The following is an 11,275-nucleotide window of genomic DNA, read 5'->3' as shown; positions in this document are numbered from 1 at the left end:
ATGGTGAGGTGTCAATAGTTACGACATTATATCATGTCATTTTTTCAAATCCCCATTATTGTTATCGAAATTACAAGAATGAGAATTCATTTGCCCGCAATCATATTTGGGAATTTTAACAACCCATCCTTTACCATTGGAAGGGGCTTAATCCTCTTCCAAGGGCCTGATGGGTATTATCATGGGTTCGGACCATTGCATGGTTCAATAAGTTAATGAATACAAGGCCTAACCTCATACGAGCCTAATCTAGATGGAGCCAGACCACTAATTGCCCGAGTATTTCGGGATAAAAGGGTTATCGACTCATTTGAAGATAAGTTCTAATATCCTTAAGACTTGAATTTCAAATAACAGGTGTGACATTAATCGAATATTATCCGAGGAAGTCACAAAACTCTATTTGTAGGGTTTATGTACAATTATAATTTCATTTGAATATTTGACTGCAGAAATCATATTACTCTTCACTAACTTAGGCATCGAAGGTGTCTCATCAAACCCCCCAAGCTGCTTACTCCTTGATTGCAAGTGATCGCTTGTGAAAAGCTGTGAAACACGTTCTTAACAACCATCGTGTAATTTTCCAAATTTCAATACATATGCGATAAATAACAAGCTAGGACTTTAAAGAATTAGCACCATGGAAATACTCTGACCGTTCTAAAGAATCCTAACCTCTAATACCACCTATATATATATATATATATATATATATATATATATATATTGAGCTAGATTCATTTCGAACGCATTTACCGATTTTGATCATATTGAATGCATATTTTTCTTATAGTGCATGTCTGTATGTATTCGTTGCATAAGTTTTTAATTTATTTGATTATTTATCACATTTTCAGGAAAAACAGTACATGAAATGGAAAACAAATATAAAAGATGCCAAAGTCACAGTACTACTCGTAATTGCTTACTAATTTAAACTTCAAAATTCGATGATCTAAAATGCATTCATCTTGCTACCTCTGATCAAGAGAGCAAGTACCACAAATGAAAGTCACCAATAAGTTGTTTGTAAAATGCACTAGTAGTAGTGCATGCGCACGCATGCTTGCATTTTTAGTTTATGGTGCGACGTTTGTTGTTGGCTTCGTGAATCACGCTGCACATGAATAGAAACGTTTCACCAACGTCGGCTAGTATTTTTTTTGTTTGTTCAAAGCAGGCCGTAAAACTTGGTGTGAGGAGCAGTGTTTGGGCTTAAGCTAGCTCAGCCCATTATATTTAAGAAGGTGATGAGAGGAAAATTTTAGAATGAGGTCTATTTTCAAACAAATCTTAAAGTTTATCGTTATTTAAAATTTTAAAAAATATTATTTTTTATTGTAATTTTTTTTTTTATTGTCAATCACACTTATTCATTTTAAATAATTATCATAAAACTATCTAAAATATATTACATCAACTGATATAATTGAGAATAACGAAAATAAAAATAAAAAGCATAATTATTCTAAAGACTTTGGACGAGTGCCTTCTGATCACCTTGTTTGCAAAATTAATAAAAAGAAAGCATTTGTGCTAAACTATGCGTGCATGCATAGCATCTTCAACTCCTGAAGGGCGGCCTATGTCCACTTAAAATGTTTATTCTCCATTTGGAAAATGATGACTTTTAATTGATCCCACACTTTCCGTGCATGAGTGCATCTGCTACATTGCCCAACATTAAAGAACATGATAGACCAACAATTTAATTGATAACTATTCTTCACAAGTGTGTTTTATCAAAATTTTTTTATTTTTTATTTTTTATAATTTATTTATGTTTGCAGTTAGTAGGGCGTAGCTTTCACTAAGTCATATTCCACACGTGGGCTTGCTAGGATGGGCCCGTGACAAAGGCCGTGATCCTTGAGCTAATCGGCCTGCATGTCGCCTGGCCGACACAGGGGTCTATAATAATTTGCTTTTGTCGGGCTTTATACATGACGCGGCATTCTATTATTGGACGAAAGAAGGAAGTGAAAAACTATGCAGCAGGAGTTGACCATTTTCTGGTGCTAAGGCCCACAAGTCTTGCTTATTGGGCCCTATCCCCCGCGTTTTGTCATTTGCCATTGACTGTAGGGCCACACCTTAGCCTAGGCTTTCCGCCAGGTTTGGACCCACTACGGTGGCAAATCCCACAATATCAGTCTATTACCCTGTTTTGACCTAGTTAGAACTCAGAGGAGTGTAGAACATAATTTTTATTCAAGAGTAAAATTAAAGATACATATACCATATTAGTGACGTGGAATTAATTCACAAGATCTATCAATTTATAATTTTCTTAAAAACATAAAACTCATAATATGTCTCGTCTTTTATATTTATTTAATTAAAACTGGTTAATAAAAATTTAAAATTTAAGTTAACACGAGACATCACTCATTTAGATCTCGATTGTTTGAATGGCTAATCTTGTTTCTCATTGTCGAAGTCCAAGATGATAGGGTGTTAAGGATGCATGCGAATATGAAACAAGACGGTGATGACAATGCCTAATAAAAGCATGGATAAGATGTCGTGCATATGTCAATGTATGGTTTTTTAGGGCAAAGCGTGTGAAGGTGGTGACAATTAATGATGGTTTTAGTCAATCTCCTCCTCGAGGAAAAAAATGTCATAAGACCATTCATTTGCTTTCATGTTCTCGCGCGTGCCTCGTACTTTTGCACTATAAGATCTCGTTTAGTTATATAGATAAAATACATTAAATTAAAAATTAAAAAATATTATTTTTATTTTAAAACTTGAAAATTTTGAATTGTTGACTAGATTTTGTGTAAAAATTTGAACAAATTATAATGATTATATAAAATAAGATGAGATGAGATAATTTTATTTATATAACCAAACCAGACCTAAGTCATCATTTATTGATTTTTGAAAATCGAACTAAATTGCAAATCACTTTCGTCCAATCACGGATGATGGTCCATGGGTGAGCAATTACAAGACAACTGTTAAAAATAATAATTTTATTTTAAGGTCTTTAGACTATATATTTATATATTATAATTTGATTTAAAAGCTAAAATTATGTCATGTATATGATTTGCGATGTATGTGCCAATATTAAACGAAGTTATCTGGTGGAGATCCAACAACTCAAAAATTAAAATCCATTTCTTGTCCCACCACATCGACTGAGATCACCAATAAGAAGACATTAAAAAAATCATATAAAGTTGTTGTATTCTATATATCTAACCAATGTTCAAAATACACGTTTCAATCGTTTTTATTTGAATATTTTATTTTCAATGGAAGATATGACTTCTACAAATACAAACACAAAATAAACATCAATAAATTTTACCACAAGTTTATAGTTGCGAACACGCACATCGTTTAACTTCCCCATGTTTTTCCTTGTCCCCTCTAAGCTGAAATACACCGCCCCCAAACTCGTGCTCGGGGCTCATTTAATCCTAATTTCCCAGCGATAACTCAACCTATAATATATATATATATATATATATATATATATATATATGCAATTCTTTAACAACCTTCCCTAGGCCATTAAACAGAGTAAATCCACACTCTTCTTTTTTGTTGAGGGGGGTTTAAAGAGGGAATATAGGGGTGGGGGTGCCCTACAGCATGTGAAAAATACTAGGTGGGATCCATGTTTAAGGACTGCACATGTGACTGTAGGGGGTATTTGTGGCATTAGATTAGGTATCTTGCATGTAACATGGGGCAACGAAGAGGGAATCTCGCCCAGAAAAATAGAAATGCAATGAGTGGAGTTGTTGAATTTGATACATTTGGCTAAACAATACCTGATTTCTTTGTTCCTCATAATCACATTGCTCCTATATTTCTTTGATATTGTCCTCTGGTGCTGGTGCCACGTCTAAGATAGAGATAGAGATCTTCTTCTTTTTTTCTTTTTTTTTTTCCTTTTTTTTTCCTTCTTTATGTAAAAGTGATAAAAAAAATTACTTAAATTATATTTTTATTAAGATAAAATAAAGTATCCCATCAGATAAAATTACTCAGATCCCATTTTTTCTTTTAAAAAACTAGTTAAAAGAATTTCTGCCTATAATGAAATAATACAAAGGTGATAAAATAAAAATATCTATATAAAAAATGAATTTCATAGGTGCAAACAATCATTTGAGACTACAAGTACGATACACGAGACCAGAGTTTATTCTGTAGAAATAGGTCCGAAAGATCCTACAAGAAAATGAATTTTATAGGTACAAACAATCATTTGGAGTCAGAGGAGCGGTACACGGAACCAAAGTTTACTCTGCAGATGTGGGTCCGAAAGGCCCTAATTTTGAGATGTTCCCGACATCAAAATTAAAAAAAAAAAATCTATATAAAAAATGAACATTAAGAAATATAAATCATCAACGTTTTAATAAAAAGAAGATAACAAGTTATTAATATATATATATATAATTTATGAATATTACTTAAAAATTAAAAACAAAAATCCTAAAAGATACTCTCACGCATGAACTTACTACTTATGCTGGAGAAAGCACCATGATTGCATCCAAGGAATGCGCAATATGAGTAAAAGAAGGTAAAATGGGGGCAATATGGTCTTTAGGGTGAGGGGCTTCCTTCCACGTCTTGTACGACAGAATACAGGAATCACTGCCCAAAAAGATTAGGACACGATATGATTCTCTATATTGCCTTATCTTGAACTAAGTTGGAAAAAAACGACAGGGAAGGGGGAAGTGATTTGGACACGTCCTAGTTTTTGATTGATGGGATGTTGGGCTGAAACGACAAGCTTCCCACCATGATTCCTGTTACAGTGAATGCGCAATCCCATCAAACACTTGAACACTGGAGCATGTGCTTGTGTAATGGCTTCCCTTGAGAAATCGGATTGTCTCCTGCTCGCTCAGCACTTTGATTTTCGTAATGAGTTCTTCTATATATTTCATTCATATTATTCTCTGCACACAGCGTTCTGCTGTGAAATTAATCTATCCGTTTTAAAGTTGTCCACTTTTGTGATAATTTGTTGAGGGATATGATCATGGGACTATGAGTTGATGCCATTTCAAACTTAAAAACGTTGGCACACTTTATAGAGTAGGAATTACACAACGCAATCAAAATATTTAGATAGAAAAAATATTTCTAAGCGATTTTGAACATAAAAATAATATGCAAATACAATGACGTTTAAAATAAGAAGATAGATTAAGATAAAAATATAAATCAAATGTAAATTGATCGACTATCATAGATTTTGTTCCTATGTTAGACATTATTATCTTATCCATTTTTTTAATTAAAAAGAAAAAAGAAAGACCTCTTGTATCCCAGCAAATCCAATGAACCCATCGTTTGAATAAAGTAAAAATAAAAAACCAAGCCTATAGAACAGAGAAATAGATACATGATTGAAGGCTTCTACCGTCGTCTCTTTGCATGGGATTGTTTAAATTGCCTGCAATTTTGTCCAAAACAAGATTTAAGCTAATTCCAATTGCACACTAATTTCATATACCCTCTATTTGCATGATAATAGTAGTAATAGAGAATTGCTAGATCTAAATTTGTAAATTAACATAGTTTGTTGTGATATGTTAGATCTATTCTAAAATAAGAATAATTTGACTATCTGACGTATTCGTTAATTTCTAATTTTTTTTATAAAATTTATTTATGGATAAAACATTTTTTATGGTAATATTATCAGGAGATTATGAAATAAAAAATAAGAAAAATGTTATACCTACAAAGAGATCCTACAAAAATAAAATCATAAATTAATATAACTTTTTATTATACATTAAATCTATTTTACAATAAAAGTAACTTTACAATCTAACGTGCCATATCAAGTCACGTCGATTTGTGAGTTTATTTTTATAAGAGCGGTGCTACTATGTCACCTGAGTAGCACCACTCTATTTGACCGCTAGGCCATTTTGATATTTTTTTTCTCATTTTTCTTTTGTGATTTTTTTAGCATATTTAAATATTTTTAAAAAATAAAAAATACACCAATACATTATAAATTACTTTCTTAATCATTAAATAAAAAAAATTAAAAAAAAATAAATACACAAGCGGTCAAAATGAGTTGGCAAAATGAGAGGACAAACTAATATTTTCTTTTTATAAAATTTATTTGTAGCTACAGCATTTCTTAGAAAATAAAAGTAATGTGTGCATTTCAAGACGACGTCGTAGACCTATTTGCTCTGATGCCCTCGAAAACGTTACTAACCTTCGAAATTCCCACGCCAATAACAAAGTTTGAGTTTTGAAGGACATTGTACAGTGGAAGAAAAATCAACGGCCTGCGTTCAACGTCTTAAATGTACATCAGCCATTGATATGTGTTCCCCTCAAGTTGTTCGGCGGATTATAAAAATGGGGGAACAGAATAAAATTTACTAAATATAAAAGGAAATATCAAACGAAAAAGTTGTACTTTTGTATTATCATATCTTTAAAAGAAGGCTGTTTTTTAAGACAAAATTCTCTTTTGTTATGTTTCATTTTGTTTACAAGAGTTATTTTAATGCATAGAGTTTCACATTGGCCAGCAAAAGCTTTTGTTACTTTCTGCCAAATGGAGGGTCCTTAGCTCTCTCTCCCCTCCCCTCTCTCTAAGCTTCTTCTCTCTGCTAAACCAAACCCTGAAATCAATCTTTTTCGTCAGCCACTGATTCACAACTTTCTTCAGGTAAACACTAAGCTCCTTTTTTTTTTTTTGGTTTTTTCTTGGCTAACACTGAACTCTTCGATTTTGCAAGCTTTGCTTCCAAGACTCGTTCTTTCTTTCCTCAGTTTTTGGCTGCTCTTCATTTTATAGTGACTCTACGTTTTTGTTATTTCATCTTTCGCTTCCATTTTTGTGATGCCGAGGAATTGAAGGAATAAAAGAAGGTGGTAATATAAGTTTGAGGTCATTGCGTTTTCTTCTTCTTGTTGCTGCTACTGCTGCCTTTCTTTTGCTTTCCGTACAATGAACATCACATTTGAATGCTGTGGTTAGTGGAGTTTTTGTTTCCAATCAAGAAACCATATGCTGATAACTTTAATAGACTTTTTTTGCCTTCAAGCCATAAATTTTGCCTTTCTCTTCTCTTCATTTTTTTTTTTCGCATTCAGCGATTATAATTTGTTTTTTTTTTTTTTTCCTTTTCATGCATCTAAATTTGTAGGCCACAGGCCCACAATTAGTCCAAGTACGTCTCTGCTTCTGAGTTCGATCTGCGGTGTAATTACTTCTTTTTAATTATTTGGTCAACGTTCTGGATATAGTTTAGTCCCGAAAGCTCTGTAGGGTTTCTTTTCATTTATTGTCACTTGATATTATTCAGCTTTTGTGCCAAAGGGATTGCTATGAGATTAGCTTCAGGATATTTTATATTAGTTTCTGTTAACTACAGTAGATCCTCAAATACATGTTCAACTATTGGTTATTATTGGAATCTATGTTGGTCTTGTTACATGGAACGTAAGTTCTAAGCAAGAGCCGGACAATGTTTTGTGATCTAAGGGATGCTTAATTAGATTAAGGAGATTGTATAGTCGATAATTGGTTTGCATTTTATTGAATTTGTCTTCATATTAGGGGTGGCCAGCCGTTGTTGCACATATTGCTCTTTACTTCTTTATCTGTTCAAAGATTCTAGATTTTCATAATTCTGATGCAACTCTTCGAGTATCTAGAATAGAAAGAATTTAGGTGTTTTGCAAAATTTTGCAGGAGATTTTTAGTGTGAATGTCTCCACTTCTCGGTGTTGGAGAGGAGGGTCAGAGCAATGTCACATTAGTGACTTCCTCCACCTCGATTGACAGTTTATGCTGCAACAGCTCTGAATTGAAAGAGCGTAACTATATGGGTTTATCTGATTGTTCGTCGGTGGACAGCTCAGTGGTATCCAGTGTGTCTGATGAGGCTAAAAGAAGTAGTCTGAATCTAAAGGCTACAGAACTGAGGCTTGGACTTCCTGGATCCCAGTCTCCTGAAAGAGATCCTGAACTCTGCTTGCTAAGCTCAACTCAGCTTGATGAAAAACCACTCTTCCCTTTGCATCCATTGAATGATGGTCACTGCTCTTCTACACAGAAGAGTGTTCCGTCAGGCAGCAAGAGGGGATTCTCTGATGCTATGGATGGTTTCTCAGAGGTGAAAAATCACTGCTTTTACAAAAGGGACTTGGATCTTGTTTACTGTTGGATCTAGCTCTGCTTACCACCATATATTTTGTGCAGGGGAAATATCTCGCTAAATCAGAGGTAACTGTGATGCTGTCCTCAAGGCCTTCTTCGAATTTGGGACTAAAATCTGGTTCTGTGCTCGAGAAACTTGGGATTCAACCGGCTAATGCAAAAGAGCCACAGAAGATAATACAAGAGAGGCCTCGTGCTGCTGATGAACCCAGACCAAATCATAATGGTTTTGCAAATAGTAATAGCAGTGCACCTGCTACCAAGTGAGTGCGAAGAGGGTTGTGGTCTTATGTTTGAGCTTAACCACTAGAATTTCTCTAATATTCCTTGTGTGGCAGGGCACAGGTTGTGGGTTGGCCACCTATAAGGTCGTTTAGGAAGAATTCACTGGCTTCTACTTCGAAGAACACTGAAGAAGTAGATGTAAAATCAGTACCTGGTGCTATGTTTATCAAGGTCAGCATGGATGGTGCTCCTTATTTGAGGAAAGTGGACTTAAAAAATTACTCTGCATACAAGGAACTGTCTTCTGCCCTCGAAAAGATGTTCAGCTGTTTTACCATTGGTGAGTCATTCCAAAGTTTCAAATCATGGGCATATATTTTTTTGCACTTTAGAGTTACATGTTGTGGTTTGAATGGACACACTGCTGTTGTGATGTGATGTCAGGTCAATACGGATCTCATGGTGCTCTGGGCAGAGAGATGCTGAGTGAGAGCAAACTGAAGGATCTGCTTCATGGCTCAGAATATGTTCTTACTTACGAAGATAAAGATGGTGACTGGATGCTTATGGGGGATGTCCCGTGGGAGTAAGCTCCAATTCACCTTACTTGTTTGCCTCTCTTATTGAATTTCCTCGATAACATAATGAATTCTTTAACTTAAAAAGTCACCTTGGGGTTATGATGCCATTCTAAGGACATGTTGATGTGTTATGTATAGACACATTGGAGTTGTATTTAATGAAAATGACAGTTATAATTAGTTGAGAAATGCTCATAAGCCAAAGAAGTGGTGATCTATCTATCTGGATAAGTATTGGAGCACGCATTTGTACATCTCAGAATACAGGTCATACTGTCTAAGCCATTTTATTCATAATATTCTCAACTCTTTAAAACTTTAATGTTTCCATAAAACCTATTGACTGTCAATTGCATTGTTAGCCATCACGAATATATTTATTGACTTTATACACAGCTTTTAATATTACACTTTTGTGTATTCTCCAATGGGAGAAATTAGGTGTTGTGATGATGTCTGCATATTGTAACATTGCTTCAGACAGCAAGATGCGAATGGTACTTTACCTCTGTATCAATTTTCAACTTAAATACATTGAGACAGTTCCACAATATGTTACCTTTGTATCTCGTATTAATTAACAATGAACTGACATGTTGTGGTTAGTTTGGTCCAATTGTGCATATATAGCTCCATATGTATTTATGGTCAATCATTTTTGTGAAATTAGTGTGAAGGTCTAATATATTATACTGCTTTTTTAACTGGTAGATCTTTTACTTTATAAAATGAACTGTCACTCATAGCAATTGAGAGAACATTACCAGTATTGGCATGGGTATGAAATAAAAATACATCTTTTGAGAAGCTGCTCCTTTACCTGTATATATGATGTTGTTTTTGCTTTGTTTTGTTTTCCCCTTTCGCCACCATTAATCTTCCCTGTTGAGGACATACTATATCATAGTTGCAGATTTTTTTTAGATACAGGCACTTTGGTCAATTTGTTATAATTTGAATTTCACATTTACTTAAGGATTATGATGCTCTTCAATGTTGTTCCTCTCTAATTAACAGCTATTTGCACCATAAATTCATTACTAGAATATTTGGTAAATTTCAAGGTGGTATGTAAGGCAATTTTTAACTTATTGCAGGATGTTTATTGATACATGCAAGAGGTTGAGAATCATGAAGGGTTCTGATGCCATCGGCCTAGGTGCGTACATTATGTATCCATGTGACCTTCTCTTATGTTTTGCCAATGTCAGCATGATTCTCAACTACTTCGTTTTTGAACTAACACATTTTCCATGTCTTAAATGATTAGTTTAGTACTTGGAACATTTAATGACTAATGCAATTCACTTGAGTGGTTTGTAGTAATGCTACTGTAATATATAAGCGAAAGCACCAATAAATTAAACCAGGTCTAGCCAACCACTTTTTTTGCCAATGCCTGGTAGCCATCCAATCCAGAACCTTTCACTTAATATTGAGATTAGAATAAAATCTCAATATTAAAAAGTAGAGGTATGGGAATTGACGGAACCAAGTGGTGGGTGTGAGAAGATTTGGGTCTCATTCCAAGTTGTTGGAGACAGTAATTGTTAAGATATAGTATAAATTATTACATTTATCTCTTTCACTTAAGTTTTTGGGATAAATGGAGATTTAACGGCAATACCTTTAAGTTTCATACCTGATATAACTTGAAACATCATAAATTGGATATGAAGATACTTAGGGAAATGTTTGTTCATAAGTTGCATTTTAGCATATGGTTTTTACACGTGTTGAGATCAGTTTCTCATGGAGAACTTTTTCGGTTTTGTGCACAGCTCCAAGGGCCGTGGAAAAGTGCAGGAACAGGAACTAGCTAGCTCTGGACATGATCCTATCCTTCCAGTAGCCTACCAAAAGATCAGGATAGGGCAGAAAGGCAAATTAACCAGATTTAGTGGGGAGGACGATGAGGAATGGTAAGGTGTCGGACTGGGTAGGAGATCATGTGTTGGCTGCTTGTACTATGTTTCTATCTTTATGTTATTGGTTGCCATGGAACTAATGTTCTTGTATGAGCTGTTTCTAGTTTATTATATTTGTAAGACTCCCAAGACCTTATGTATGTGGGAGTACTTTTGCAGTTTCCTGTTCCTATACTGCATGCTTTGTATGTAAAGTGCATTAATTTTCCTGTGAAACGTAATGCTTAATGTAATGTCTGAATGATCAAAGACCTCCAACTTGTCTGTCAGCCTGAGTTCCTTCCGTTTCATGTCGTTTGCACCTTTTACCTGTGTGTATGTATCATTCATGGCATACTATTCCCATATCTGAAAGC

At 34.4% G+C, this 11,275-nt stretch overlaps 1 protein-coding gene across 5 annotated transcripts; it reads left to right on the top strand.

Annotated features, from left to right (window-relative positions):
• Positions 1-6,406: 6,406 nt before the first annotated feature.
• LOC121259639 (auxin-responsive protein IAA9-like) lies at positions 6,407-11,188 on the top strand. 5 transcript variants are annotated; one of them, XM_041161286.1, is made up of 9 exons: positions 6,426-6,688; positions 6,880-6,995; positions 7,170-7,193; positions 7,718-8,141; positions 8,228-8,448; positions 8,524-8,750; positions 8,855-8,996; positions 10,089-10,150; positions 10,773-11,188. In XM_041161286.1, exons 4-9 carry the CDS (start codon positions 7,734-7,736, stop codon positions 10,808-10,810), a joined length of 1,098 nt encoding a protein of 365 aa, XP_041017220.1. In that variant the 5' UTR covers positions 6,426-6,688; positions 6,880-6,995; positions 7,170-7,193; positions 7,718-7,733; the 3' UTR covers positions 10,811-11,188. The 5 variants fall into 5 exon arrangements, with proteins under 5 accessions (XP_041017218.1, XP_041017220.1, XP_041017221.1 ...); XM_041161287.1 differs by lacking the exon at positions 6,880-6,995; XM_041161285.1 differs by lacking the exon at positions 7,170-7,193.
• The last annotated feature ends 87 nt before the right edge of the window (positions 11,189-11,275 follow it).

This window comes from Juglans microcarpa x Juglans regia, chromosome 4D, assembly GCF_004785595.1.
Source record: "Juglans microcarpa x Juglans regia isolate MS1-56 chromosome 4D, Jm3101_v1.0, whole genome shotgun sequence".
NCBI classification, from domain to species: domain Eukaryota; kingdom Viridiplantae; phylum Streptophyta; class Magnoliopsida; order Fagales; family Juglandaceae; genus Juglans; species Juglans microcarpa x Juglans regia.
Note: the sequence above shows the minus strand (reverse complement) of the source record. Positions and strands in the feature narration are given on the sequence as shown.